The sequence below is a fragment of the Anolis carolinensis genome, chromosome 2 (assembly GCF_035594765.1).
Source record: "Anolis carolinensis isolate JA03-04 chromosome 2, rAnoCar3.1.pri, whole genome shotgun sequence".
Taxonomy (NCBI): domain Eukaryota; kingdom Metazoa; phylum Chordata; class Lepidosauria; order Squamata; family Dactyloidae; genus Anolis; species Anolis carolinensis.
Window position 1 is genome coordinate 137216480 of NC_085842.1, and position 15341 is coordinate 137231820.

Below are 15341 nucleotides of genomic sequence, written 5' to 3' on the forward strand. Positions count from 1 at the left end.
GATGGTTTTTAAATTCTTTTTATTTTTTACTGCAGCATTTTATTGTTTTACTTTTTTGGCTTTGATAATCCTATAGCTTACAGGTTTTTTTGAAATTATTTTATTAATTATTTGACACAAACAATCTAATATACAATCAGAAAATATACATCCAAAAATAATAAAACATGTCTAGATCTGCATTCGTATGGCAACCTGTGCACATACTTTACCATTCACTCGAATTCAAGACATTTTCAAAGCAAAATCCATGCAAACTATTCCTAACTAGAATTATTGGTTACTATGTTTTAGGAAAAACTGTTTCCATCTGGATAATAGCAATAGTGCCACCAACTACTCCCCCCCCCCCTCCATATCATATGCAAAAATCCTAATGTAATTTTTAAAAAAGAAACTCCATGCAAGGCAGGAAATATATCTTCATGATCAAGAAAATTTTAGAATTTGTCTAAACACATCATGATATCACATTAATAAAAAATAATCCCGTAAGAATGGGAACAGGCAATAAAACATATTCTTGTGATTTGAGCTTTCTGACTGTTTTACATACACAAGTATGGATAACTATAAAAACCCAATTTGTATAAATTGAAAATGTTTAAAATCATAATCAAATGTTTCATTAACATTATTCCAACATACTTAACTTTTTCAGGAATTACTTATTTCTAATTTTGTAACATTCTAGCTTATCCAAATAGCATTATGTATTTCTTTCTCTTTAAATGTTTTTTCCTTTCCCTCTTCTTTTTCCCCCACTTCCCCTCCTTTCCTTGACAGTCACACATAATCCCTTTTCTGAACACAAACGTTCATTAGCCTGGACATTTGAGAATCATGATTTGGGATTAGTGAGGTTTATGAAAAGTTGTGCTTCAGCAGTGGTTCCCAACTTTTTTTTTACCAGGGCCCACTTTGACCAGGGACCAAGCTCAAACATTGGTACCAAAAGGGTTACAAATCAGTTTTTGGTCAACTTTAAATTTGGTTTGGTTATTTGTGGTGCCGATTCAGAAAATGGCATTGGATAGACCACATCAGCTCTAGTTTCTGATACAGAACACATGCTATCCAGTCGTCACCATCTGCTTGCCCACAGAAAACCATATTTAATAATCTAGAGCTCTGCAGAAAGGAGCAGAAATAAAATAAAATAAATAAATGAAGGTTAGCGGACCAGATTTTTGTTCTCGTGGCCCATTACTGGGCCGTGGGCCATGGGTTGGGAACCACCTTGCTGCAGGATACTGTGTTGGGAGATGTTGGATTCTTTACTACACTGTGTTTTATTGATTCCAAGATGTCATAGATTGGAAAGCGCATACAGATTTCAGGCTTTCATTTTAGGAAAAATAATACTTTTCTTAGAATATCTTTTAGAATATTCTCTGCATACACAATACCATTTTTGTTTGTTTGTTTCTGTGCTGCTTTGTAGTGCAACCTTTCATGTGAGGTGAGGAAGGAGTGTGAAGAGGCCCACGAATCATCTCTTTACATGAGTCTATATTATTATGTCTATGGACCTGTTGAGGAGGCAGCAGAAGCAATAAGCCCATAGCAAAAATAAACAATTGTTTGGCTGAGGACAAAATGGTAATGGTGGGAAGGTGGCAGAGCTGCTTGAGGCTGGGGGCCTTCCTCCCACTCCTCCTCACTCTTGGTGGGAAAGCTTTTTTTTGGGGGGGGGGGCTGAAGTGGGACCTGTTTCTTTCTTTTGAAGACTTGTTGCTGGGAAATATTGCTTCTACATACTTCCCTGAAGAGAATGGGGACCAGCTCATGGTTTCTCCCCACAATGTCCATGGGTCTTTGCCATTCTCACAAGCAACTTTTTGGGAAGTCTGACCATTCCTAGTGATGACCGTGACCCCGTCTTTCAAATTGATTTGAACCCGCAGCGGAGAGTTCCGCAGATCCATCACCAAAAGGAACGGAGCGGGACCGCAACAGACTATTATTAAAAGATCTTTTTTTAATTCACTTTCCCCTTCCCTGAACTATGTAACAAATCCCCCCAATAAAAGTAGCATTCATTTTTAACAGTAACACTCTCTATCTGGTTATTTTGTGTCTTTCCCTGACTCCTTCTTTTGCACGTAATCTCTCTCTATCTAACCCGTCCGTCCCTTTAACTCTGGCTGAGGCTCCTCCGCCATAGATTAATACGGCGGGCGATACAAATTGGCTCATATCTTTATCAAAATTACCCCTAGCACACTCCTCTTTTAGTACTAACCCTTCCTAAGGCTCCTGACTCAAGGACCAGCAGCGGAACCAAAATCGGTCCAGTTCTCGGCACCTCATCAGCTGACTGTCAAAACGGAACCGACTGCTCCTTTCAAGCCAGACTGCTCTCTTCCAGCCTTATCCCGGACTTTCCTCTCCCCGCGACCCGCGGGATGGTTTTAGGAGATCCCTGGTCCCTTTCTGTGAACTGGGGATGGGGGGATCGCTCTCCCGCTGGGGAGACATAGTTCTCCAAGGACCTTTACCCTCTCTACAGCTGCCAGGAGGATGCCAGGACGGGCGCCCTCCACGTTTCATTTACACCTTCATAATTTTATGAATGAGAAGAACACTCTTCCCCAGACCTATCCCTGAACTTATGAAATCTTATACTTCCAAAGACTGCAACCCACATGTGCCTCTTCCCCATGCCATCTCTATGAATTCCTTCCACCACAGATGAACTCTTTTCCTAATGTATCCGTGAATTTTCATATTCTATGTACCTGGACACCCTCATGAATCACTGTTGTATGAATTTCTAATCGTTGGGCTAACTTCATGAATTGTGAAATCATGCTGCTAGAACTCCACTTCTATGAATTTCCATATTGGGTTCCCCAGATGTTGTGAACTTCGTTCTTATCAAATGTTTTCAATTGTTTATATCATTCATGATTCCCCTTTATGTAATGTAACCCACCTCTATGGATTCTCCCTTATTTCCTTGAAATCTATCTATCTGCCTATATGTATTTGTACTCTTTGGGATCCCCGGAAAATATGTATTTTTCCCAGCAGGGTTTATATTCCAACTTTATTTTATTTTTCATTTTATTTCATATAATTGTCAAATCATGAAATCAAATGGGAAATATTTTGACCCCAACATGAACCCCAGATCCTATGACCCAGGCTTCCCTTCCCAAAAACAAAAGGATAATCTGCCACCGCTTAACCCAATCTAATTCAGATTGCATGGACAATATAAGGCTTGAGTCGCCGAATTAAAGGTGATTCGCCCCCAAGGCAAACATTGTCATATCTCATCCTAAGGAAATTCCAGGACACCTCAGGCAGGCGCCCTGTGGAGCCTGTCAATTATGGCTCATCACCACCCATCACCACTTCCCCCCTGACACCCCAAGGCATATCTAAAATCTGTATACGTGACAGGAACCCTTGATTGCTGTCATTAATCCCTTTAGAAATCGGCCGGGCAGGAATTAATCCGATCTTTCCTGCCCTGTCACTTCATTGTTCCAATAACTCCCGCCTTCTCCTCCCTGATTGGCTCGAGTGGGGACAAAAAGCAGCTCCCTATTGGGCCAACAGAGCAGGGCGGGAAACGAAAGCCCGCCTCGTTCAACCTTCTAGCCTACCAGCGATCAGGTGGGCGGGGGAGCGGGGCGGGAAATTCAAAGGGCTGTCAGACTACAACTTTGTATAAATATGGCTTTATTTTGGTTATGTGGTACCCTAGTAGACTGAATGATCACTACTAGAGTCCTTTTCAGCTGAATCGCTCAATAAAGACTCCTTGGCGGATTTTCCTTCAACTTTGGCAGACCTTCTTCATTTCGGCTTCAGGTTGTATTGCGGCTCATATTTCCCTATTGGCTCCGCCAAGGTCCGTTCTCTCAGGACCGGATCGGGACTCTCCTTAAGGGCCCGATCCCCTAAAGCGCGGTCGACAACACTAGGCCAAAGAGGTTTATATTTTCTCTCATTTTTTTTCCTTTTAGGAGGCAACAATTTGGCAGATAATCAGTGCTAGCTCTTGGTTTTAAAGGCTGCCAAGAAAAACAAACAATGATTGCAATGAACCCATAAATGTAAGGTGCACCTCATTTTTGAAGGGAAAAATGTCCACCTTATAACTTGTGAAATATTAATTCTTGGATTGGTGGTGATAGCATGCAATCTGTCAAAGAGTGCCACCTGCTTGTAAAAAGGTAAATGGATTCAGTAACTGCTTGCAAAGGGAGAAGTCAGAAATGGAGCTTGGAATTGTAAGTTGATTTCTTGGTGGATGAGTTACACTTTAACTTTGGACCTACTTGTCTTGGAGGAACTGTTGGTAGGCTCCCATACAAGCAAAGTAATCTGCTATTCCAACAGTAAGGCAGCTGCTGTGAAATAAATGTTATGGACTATGCTGCTGCTTTTTACCCCTCCTTATCTCCCAGAGAAGTATGGGTCTTCTTGGAAGAACTGGATTGTGCCACTTCAATGATAATCAAATGTAGCTAATATTGTTCAAAAAGCACAGCATATTCTTCTTGCATCTGCTATAGATTTTCAATCCTCCTCAAAGTAGAAGGAATCAAGGCAAGGGTTTGCCATGAATTTCCAAAGGTCTGGAAGCATAGGTATAGCAATTGGAGTATAATGTGGCTAGAGATGGGAAGGCTTGAAATAAACTGGAAAAATTGGGAAAAAGTATATAGAAACAGTCTCTGAAATCTTTAATTAAGATCTTCATGTTATACAGTTTGAATACCATGCAATAGATAGGTTCTTTATCATTGGAAAAGAATATATTCTACATACTTTTCAATTAATCCTGGAAAAATAGCTTTGGGGGAAAAAACTAGGAAAAAACCCTGATTTTTCTATTTTTTTCTAACTTTTGTCCAGGCTTTCCCATCTCTAAATGTGATTCAATTCTCTGGATCCTCAGGACTCCTTAATGTTAAATTGTGGGACCTTAGCCATGGACATCTGCTCTGCAAAGATATTTCAAAAGGGAAGCAGGGTTTTGGTCTCACACCAGAGTGTTGAGGAACAAGGCAGAAGGATCTTCTAGAAACTAACAATCTGATTTCTCCTCCAATGAGGACTCAGGCCACTTTTACATAACCAAAAGATTTGGAGTGGAACAGGTAAGCAAAATGAAGGTTCTGGCCTTTATTGCTACATGGTCTTTATTGCCACAACAGATATATAATTTCCCTGTATGGGTAGGAAAATATATCATGTGCAATTTTAAAGAAGAAAACTGTTAGGGAGGGTGTCTTACATAACAGTGAAAAAAGTATGCATGTGAGCTTAACCCAGGTTTTGTAAGCATGTGTTACCAACAAGATTCTAGCATCTAATATCCCATCTGCAAAAAACAACAACAACAACAACAACAGAAAACCCAGTTCTATGGATACAATTCTGAGCAAATCTCACCCCAGCCTGAGTGGAACACACCAAGTACAGTAGAGTCTCACTTATCCAACACTCGCTTATCCAACATTCTGGATTATCCAATGCATTTTTGTAGTCAATGTTTTCAATACATTGTGATATTTTGGTACTAAATTCGTAAATACTACATAGCATTACTGCGTATTGAACTACTTTTTGTCAAATTTGTTGTATAACATGATGTTTTGGTGCTTAATTTGTAAAATCATAACCTAATTTGATGTTTAATAGGCTTTTCCTTAATCCCTCCTTATTATCCAACATATTCACTTATCCAACGTTCTGCCGGACTGTTTATGTTGGATAAGTGAGACTCTACTGTATATATATTACAGAGCAGCTGTAGAAATCAGGAGCCTATATCACCATTTTACTGAATTATAAATATTAACATTTCTTAGTTTTGTATACATTTGTTACTTAGTTTTGTATGCATTTGTTTGTATGCATTTGTAAAAAGAAAAGAAAAAGAAGCTTATTCACATATGGCCATGGCAGCAAGGTTCCTATGGCGATGTGAAGCAACAACAGATCATACTAGCTGTAGGAACTAACTTGACACGGAGGATGTACTGTGATGACAAAAATTACATTAACAGAAAGCCAATATTTTATTAGAATTTCACTGCAATATTTTCATTAAACTTCAATTTAAAAAATAAAGTTTTAAGGTACCCAAGCAGGTACCATTTTTTGGTACCATTTTTCATTCTTGCTTGGATAACTCCAGGATTACCAAACAATTATTTGATACAGTAGTGAATACAGACATTGATAATCAAATTGCTAAGTATTTTAGGGTGGGCATGTCCATGCATGTTTTCTGTCTTACACCTTTACACACGATATGATGAAAAGTGAAAAAAGTATTCCACATATCCCTGTAGTGATCCTAATAATCACTAGTCAAACACCATGGAGTTGATCTTTCTTTAAAGTCTATCAGACAAATGAAGCAGAAAGCAGTTACTAGGTTACTAAAGGCCAGTTACTATAGACAACTATATTTATGATCATTAAACCATCTTGTGTTACAAATACCTTCCCAAGTTTCATTCACTTTTAGAGCATACATTTAAATTCTTCATAATGGTAGAATGGACCAGTTTATTTCATTTGTCCATTACAGGATTCATTCAAGGAAATAATAATAATAATAATAATAATAATAATAATAATAATAATAATAATAATAATAACAACAACTTTATTTTTGTACCCCGACTCCATCTCCCCGAAGGGACTCGGGCGGCTTACATGGGGACATGCCCAATCAACATTGTTAAAATATAAAATATGACATGCAAGTACATACATAGTACATAGTAAGTACATAAACAATAACAGAAAAACAGAAAATCAGGAACATTATAGCAAAAATAAATCAACCATCAAACTAACCAACCAATAAAGCTGAAATAACTGTCGGGTTATAGGAATGCACCTGCCAACTGTGTATGTAAAATACAGTGTAGCCTTTCTATTAAATAGACATCCTACCTATAACTTTATATGGGCAACAACATGATTGTTATCCTGTCTTTTCAGCAACTCGTTCAACACTACCCAAATAGTTCATAGAGACGTAATACTGTCTGCACATCTTCTATGAAGATATCAGCTCCTGCATCAGACAGTGCAGTAAGATTGGGCAAGAACAAGCCAGTTTTATCAGAGGTAATAGAGCTATGTGACAAAAAGTGCACGTCAATTTTATTACAATAGTCTGCCATTCTCGTGTTAATTTCTTTCAGAGCTTTTTCCATGTGTTCAGTTTTTTCATGTTTCTTGGAACCGCATCTTGGCAGCAGTGAAGACCAAATTATAACAGTGTCTGGGAATGCTTTTCTAAGGATGTCCAGGTCATTTTTCATGGACATAAGAAGTGAGAAGTTGTCACTGGGCAACAGATCATCTTCACCAAGATGAATTATTAGAACGGAAGGAGAAGGCCGCTTGTGGTAAATGTCACATAAAACTAGCAAGAGATGCTCCCATTTCATTGCAAATCTGCCATGCCAATACACATGTGCCCTTGAAGCTGGGATGCCCAACTGTAATCCATGTAAACTGTTCTTAGCTCTTTTCTCTGATGCCAAGACCACAGAATTGCCACATATCCAGATTTCCTTTTGAGGACCTGAAAAGCAAAGTATAACGTTAGTCCAACACTTTCAGTTCAAAATCTATATATGCTTACCATCTTTATATAAGCTTTTCAGAGCTGGAATTAAAACATAAACAAAACAATATACTGAATAATTTTGAACAACAAAATCTCAAAAGAGAATATTTACTGTTGTTTCAGGAATTCAGTATATACTATTAAGAATCAGGATGAAAGATTGTCAGATTCAGTAGAGCACGGAAAAACTACTGAGGAATCAAGACAGAAGAAATGGTGTAGATGGGCTCACCATATAAATTAAGTAGAGGGGAGGAGATACAAACAAGGATGTCTGTTTTTTTCAGTCACACCAAAATCTTCCATGATTACCTGGCAAGAGGCCAGCAAGGGGTTGATCAAATGAACCAACCCAAGGGTGTGAATTTGCTGGGTCTGACAGAAATACAACACGATAGATATTAAGTCAATATACATTAACAACTGAGTTTTTAATGTGGTTATTTCTGATGTGGTTTCAACTCAATAGTCACTTTCCATAAGCATCTTGCTATTCATGACGGCATACATACACATGAGCCATGTTTGCCATGCTGGGGGAAAAATGCATTGTAAATTCATCCAAGGCCTTCCTGAAGTCATTGAAATTATTTACTCTCACAAAACTTTAGGGAAGCTAGTTCCAATATAGCCAGAAAAAAATTTCGGGGGGGGGGGGGGGTTTGAAAATTTCCGGGGGGGGGGGGGGGTTAACCCCTAGCACGCACCCCTCCCCGCTACAAACCCGTCAATATCTGCTTGAGATAGTGCCTGGAGGGGCTCTTAATATTTTGTGTCTCATAGACTTAGCATGGGAATTTGGCTAACCAGTTAAAATTCATGAGTAAACCAGGTTTTTTTTATAACCTGAAAAATTTCGCGGGGGGGGGGGGGGTTGAACCCCTAAAACCGCCCCCTCGCTACAGGCCTGGTTAGGAGATACCACAGGCCACCATCTCATGGATCCCTGCCACTCTGAACCTCATATGCAACACAGGGAGATAGGAGCCTTCTTCAGTCTGCTCACATCCTGACCCAGCAATCTGATGACAAAGACTGATGTCTCTTCTATCTGCTGTGCACTTATCCTCAACCCCATCTTTGCATTTTTGGACTGTAATGCTACACTGATCCTGGCTCAGATTAGGAACAGGCTTCTCAGCAGCAATTTGTGAGACCTTTATGTTATTCAGAATCTGGAATATCTGAGTGTAAAAACCTGCAGCACTCTTTTCATTTAGGAGTATCTGAATCAGTAGCACCCTTACATTCATTTGCATAACTCTATAGGCCCTACATGGCTGTATGAATTTGAGAAAGCAACTTCCTAAGAATAGCTGTTTTTGATTTCCCAGGGATCCTTTGCTTGTTGCTGTTGTCTACTCTTATGCCTTTCTCCTATTGGGGATTAGGAAAAGCAATATTCTATCTATGGAAAGACTGACCCAATAGACTTATATTTGTTCTGCAGAATGCATCATACTGTCCCTTCTTTTTGAGAGACTTATGTGAAGGATCATTAAATGTTTTAACTACAGGAAATAAGGCTGCAGTTGTTTTAATAGGCCACACTCATTCTTTGCATGTACAGTAGAGTCTCACTTATCCAACATAAACGGGCCGGCAGAACGTTGGATAAGCAAATATGTTGGATAATAAGAAGAGATTAAGAAAAAACCTATTAAACATCAAAATAGGTTATGATTTTACAAATTAAGCACCAAAACATCATGTTATACAAGTTTGACAGAAAAAGTAGTTCATTACACATTAATGCTATGTAGTAATTACTGTATTTACGAATTTAGCACCAAAATATCACGATATATTGAAAACATTGACTACAAAAATGCGTTGGATAATCCAGAACATTGGATAAGTGAGTGTTGGATAAGTGAGACTCTACTATATATGCATGTTTTGTGTTTATTATCTATTTATATTGATACAAATATATGGAAATGTTGAAAATATATTCTCCATTTCCTGCTATAACACGGTATTTCATTATATTTCAATTTTATTTGCTGTGCAGTGCAAAGGCAAAGTGTCTACCTAACAAAGAAAGAAACATCAACATTTTCTCTCATTGTATTGCAGTTAAAATATACACTTGGTAGGGTTGCTAAATATGTGGCACTAAATAGCTGTGGACTGGGAGGTGCCCCTTTTGTTTTTCCATTTACGTCAAACATGGGCAAACTTCGGCCCTCCCTCCAGGTATTTTGGACTTCCAATTCCTACAATTCTTGACAACCTGTTAGAAATTGTGGGAGTTGACGTCCCTGAAGGGAGGGCTGAAGTTTGCCCATGCTTGACCTAAAGGTTTAATGCTGATGCAAAATAAAAACAGGAGAGACTTCTGCTTGAGTCATAGGGCTCTTCCACACAGCCATATAACCCAGAATATCAAGGAAGAAATTTTTGGGAAACCAGGAATCCTCAAAGCCTTTAGGAAGCCTGACCCTTTTGGAGATTAACTGGTATTCACACTATTTGGAGTAATCACAACCTTTTGGAAAGGCATGACCTTGTTAGAGATCATAACCCTTTTGTAAAGTATGACGTTCCTGAGAAGAGTTATAAACTCACTTAGGTGAAACTTCTCCTTAGTGGTATATATCCACTGGTATTCATGCAAGGAAAATTAGGCTTCTCAGTTGTTTCCCTGATAGCCCTGGTTATCTCTCTGAACTGTTAGGAACAAAGATATGCCAATCACAATATATAGTTGATTTTCTGAAGTGTTATTTCAGTTGCCCAAAAAAATCTACTCTCCCATAAAATATAATGGTTTTGAATCATGCTTTCAAAGAGACCAAAATGAAGTAGTCTTCGTTAAAAGTTAACCTATTTTATTTACTTACAAACTTCATGTATTTAACATACAGGTACATGTAATATTGGTTTCATGTTAACTGAATAATACTTCAAACGGTACTATACTGTACTATACATCTTTACCTCGGCTGCAAACAGACTCATATATCAACTGAACGTTTCACTGCAACATATTGACTATACTCCTGCTCTGATGTCAACCAACTAAATTGACTTCAAACTGACTCAGACTCCAAATGACTTCTGATTCATACACATCCTAAAATGGGGAGTCTCGCTCTGGACATTCTAAAATCAGGGTCACATGGTCTGTAGTTCCTCCCACAATCTCTAACAACGTAGAGTTAAGTGCAAAACTGCATACCAATATATACATGACTGCATGGAGCGCCATTAACTTCCTGCCAGAGTGGTACCTATTGATCTACTCATATTTGCATGTTTTTGAACTGCTAGGTTGGCAGAGGCTGGGGCTAACAGTGGGAGCTCGCCCTGCTTCCCGGATCTGGATTCGAACCGCCAACCTTTCAGCCAGCAAGTTCAGCAGCTCAGCCCTTCCACACAGCCCTATATCCCAGAATATCAAAGCAGAAAATCCCACAATATCTGCTTTGAACTGGGTTATCCGAGTCCACACTGCCATATATTCCAGTTCAAAGCAGATGTGGGATTTTTTGCCTTGATATTCTGGGATACAGGGCTGTGTGGAAGGGCCCTGGGTTATCTGAGGGTCCTTCCAGACAGGCACTATATCACAGCATCTGATCCCAGGTAGGAGCCACAGGTGGCGCAATGGGTTAAACCCTTGTGCTGACAGGACTGCTGACTCGAAGGCTGGGTTGCTGACCTGAAGGTTGCCGATTCGAATCCAACCCAGGGAGAGCACGGATGAGTTCCCTCTATCAGCTCCAGCTCCCAATGCAGGGACATGAGAGACTCCTCCCACAAGGATAAAAACATCCTTGAAGAGGGCCAATTCTCTCACACTAGAAGCGACTTACAGTTTCTCCAGTTGCTTCTGACAGGAAAAAAAATATCCCAGGTTTTTTGCTTTAAACTGAATTATATGAGTCTGCACTGTCAGATAATCTGGGATAAACAGAAAACCTGGGATCAGATCCTGGGATATAGTACCTGTCTGATATGGCCATGAGTTCACACTACCATATATTCCAGTTCAAAGCAGAACCTGTGGAATTTTATTCAGCTGTGTGGAAGAGGCCTCAGAGGCAGCGGCTTACTTGTCACATCTGGAAGGTGTGCATTCACAGCCATTGCAACCCTGGGTTGTTGTTTCTTCTTCTTCTTCTTCTGTGCGTTAAGTGGAACTGGGCCCGGGACTTCCTGAGAAACCCCTCGGCTGTTGCCTTCGACGCTGCTGCTGGTCCGGGGGCTCAGTTCCGGGACCCTTTCCGCGGCGGCCAGGGCTGCGGGGCCAAGCAAGCCACGCTTCCCAGCGGCGACAACGGCTTCCAGGGCTTTCAAAAAGGCCGCGTTTGGGGCCCCTCCAGGCGGGTCCGGTGGCTTGGGGCCCTCGCGGCCGCGTCCTCCGACGAGCGCCATGGCGGAGAAGAGGCCCCTGGATTCCTCACAGTCGGGGGCTTCTGGGAGTCTCTAAGGGTTAATGGGAACCACGGGCCTAGAGAGACAGAGACAGCGAAGGAGGAGGTCTCTTCGCCGCCGCCTTGGGAGACCTGTTGCCTTGGAGACCCGCTTCCCTAGCGAGAATCTCGCTATAGAAGAGGCCAGGATTAGGATGCGCGGGGAGGGGAACTGAGCCTTCTCGGCCTCCGTAGCAGGAACTCCTTATGCGGGTCTCATCGGCATCACGTGAGTGCCCAGTTTTCAGTTGTCCTAGATCAGGCCTGGGCAAACTTGGGCCCTCCAGGTGTTTTGGACTTCAGCTCCCGCCATCCCTAACAGCCTCAGGCCCCTTCCTTTCCCCCCTCAGCCGCTCAAGGGTCTCCTACTCCTCGCTTAAGCGGCTGAGGGGGGAAAGGAAGGGGCCTGAGGCTGTTAGGGATGGCGGGAGTTGAAGTCCAAAACACCTAAAAGGCCCAAGTTTGCCCAGGCCTGCCCTACTGCCCTATTGATGGTGTGCCGACTGGCAGGCGAAACGGTGGCCGTTCTGTCGCAGCGCCCCGTTCCTCATTGCTTCATGTCTGGAACCATGAAAATGAACAAAATCTGGCTACTAGTATTAAAAAAAAACTAAAATCAGGGCAGTAAATAAAGAACAACACTCTGAAAACAGGGGAATTCCAGACATGAAACAATCAGGGCCACCTAATACCTCCCAACAAAGGATTCTCCCAGGCAGGAATCAGCCAAGCATTAAAGCTGCAAGGTGTTAATCAAGGTGATGAATTGCAACATTCACACTTGCCTCCAACAGACAAGAGCTCTTACTCCTACCCTGGACCTTCCACAGATATATAAACCTCACTGACCTAGTTTCTGATATACCTCACAGCCTCTTAGGAAGCTTGCCATAGATGTGGGCAAAACGGCAGGAGAGAATGCTTCTGGAACATGGCTATACAGCCTGGAAGACTCACAGCAACCCAGTACTTCTGGCCATGAAAGCCTTCGACAACACTTATGATCCTGATTAAAGGCTAATACTGTGAACTGTATGCTTTTAACCTTCCATCCGCACAAAATATGTCCGGCTGCACATTCCCAGTTCCTTCTACCAATTTGCAAGTCAAAGATGATTCATGGGCACATGCCGCTAAAGTTTCAACCCCTTACTAAATCCGAGTCCGATTTAAAGAGATACGAACGTTAAAGGACGGGCTGTTCTGCGCATGTCAACGAACAGCGGCGCATGCGCAGTGCAGTAGAGTCTCACTTATCTAACATAAACGGGCCGGCAGAACATTGGATAAGCAAAAATGTTGGATAATAAGGAGAGATTAAGGAAATGCCTATTAAACATCAAATTACATTATGATTTTACAAATTAAGCACCAAAACATCAAGTTTTAAAACAATTCGATAGAAAAAGCAGTTCAATACACAGTAACGTTATGCAGTAATTACTGTGTTTACAAATTTGGCAACAAAATATTGAAATGTATTGAAAACATCGACTACAAAAATATTGGTTACTAACAAATTGACTACAAATAAAGATAGAATTGCATAAAATGAATGTAGAGTAACAACATTGTTGGAAGTTAAATCCGTAAAAGGTAAAGTGTTTGCTGCCTAGAAAAACAGCTGTGAATCTGGGCAGGAGGCAGACTGCATTGGATAATCCAGAACATTGGATAAGCAAAGGTTGGATAAGTGAGACTCTATTTATTTATTTACCCTATTTATACCACACCTTTCTCTATCCTGAAGGGGATTCAATGCGGCTCATATATGGCAATTATTCAATATCTTAAATATATACAAAACATTAAAATAAAAATAAATTGAATTAAAATTAATACATATTAAACATTTAAAATTGCATTTAATATTAAAATCACGCCATCCACAAATTGCAGTCTAAGGCCATTCCGTAGTTATTGCACATATTTCAAATCTATTATTGCACTGCGCTATTCTCCGAAAGCTTGATCCCAGAGCCAGGTTTTTACTTTCCTTCTGAAGGCTAGGAGGGAGTGGGCTGATCTAATGTCGCTAGGGAGGGAGTTCCACAGCCGAGGGGCCAACACTGAGAAGGAGGCGGGACCAAGAGGAAGGCCTTGCCAGACGATCTTAGTCTCCGAGGTGCATCATAGGGGAAGACACATTCGGACAGTTAAGGTGGGCCAGAACAGTAGGCAGTCTCAGCTGCCTGTGAGGGAGAAGCACACTCCCGCTGTTTTGGTCAGCACAGAAGAGGAAGCAAGTAGCCTTTTCTTTTTGTTGAAGAAGCAATGGCAATTCCAATCAAACAGGTGTATGAACAGTTTCCTTAGTGCCCTGTATCTGAACCACCAGCTAAACCAGGCATGGGCAAACTTCGACCTCCAGATGTTTTGGACTTCAACTCCCACAATTCCTAACAGCCTCAGGCCCCTTAAGCAGCTGAGGGAGGAAAGGAAAGAGCCTGAGGCTTTTAGGAATTGTGGGAGTTGTCCAAAATACCTGGAGGGCCAAAGTTTGCCCATGCCTGAGTTAAACCCTAATATTGTTAGTATTGATAATAAATACCAGTAATGCAACTTTCCCCAACATGATATCCTCCAGATGACCACTCTCATCAGCCCCTTCAGAGAGACTGTATTATAACATTTTATACAGTATATTGTATATATTATATAGTAATTCAGAAACCAGTTCTTAAAAACAGAGAAGGTAGGATATCAAGTTGTGTGTGACTGAATGTGCGCCCCAATTGCCCATAAACTTATAGTGCCCTCATGGGGCTTTCTTAGGTAAGGAAGACTGAAGTGTGGGGTTTTCCTGTTCCTTCCACTGAAAGCTATTGGCATCCAAGTACCAATCAATACAGAGCTTGCTTAGCTTTCAATATCAGATGGGAGCTCGTACCCTTAGGATATTTAGGTCTAATAGGCTTCATTTTATGCTTTCAATTTGCCAGCTTGGTATTAGACTCATCTGATCAGATATTTCTTCTTTTGTATTATTTATTTAAATCTTTTTAACACTAATAATTGTATTCATCAAAATAATATATATTAATAAAATCAAAAGAAACAGAAAGGACAAAGGTAATGAAAAGAGATTTTATTTAATCATTAAGAGAGCCAGTTAAATAGTCCTACTAATGAACTGACAGCTATAAAACAGATTATTACATTGTGAGATTTGTCACAGTTCAAAAAATTTGTTTCCATTCTATCCTTAAGAATCCACATTAATTTGGCATTTTGGGCTAACTTGGCAGTAACAAATCTTAACAGTTCATTCTTCCACTATCGGTTCTTCAGTCCACTTTCCA

The 15341-nt window shown here is 40.6% G+C and overlaps 1 protein-coding gene across 1 annotated transcript; it reads right to left on the reverse strand.

Moving 5' to 3' along the window:
• Positions 1-6020: 6020 nt before the first annotated feature.
• On the reverse strand, positions 6021-12316 carry LOC103277824 (uncharacterized). The gene is made up of 2 exons (XM_008104365.3): positions 11680-12316; positions 6021-7573 (listed from the first exon to the last, which is right to left on the reverse strand). Exons 1-2 carry the CDS (start codon positions 11999-12001, stop codon positions 6996-6998), a joined length of 900 nt encoding a protein of 299 aa, XP_008102572.2. The 5' UTR covers positions 12002-12316; the 3' UTR covers positions 6021-6995.
• Positions 12317-15341: the final 3025 nt, after the last annotated feature.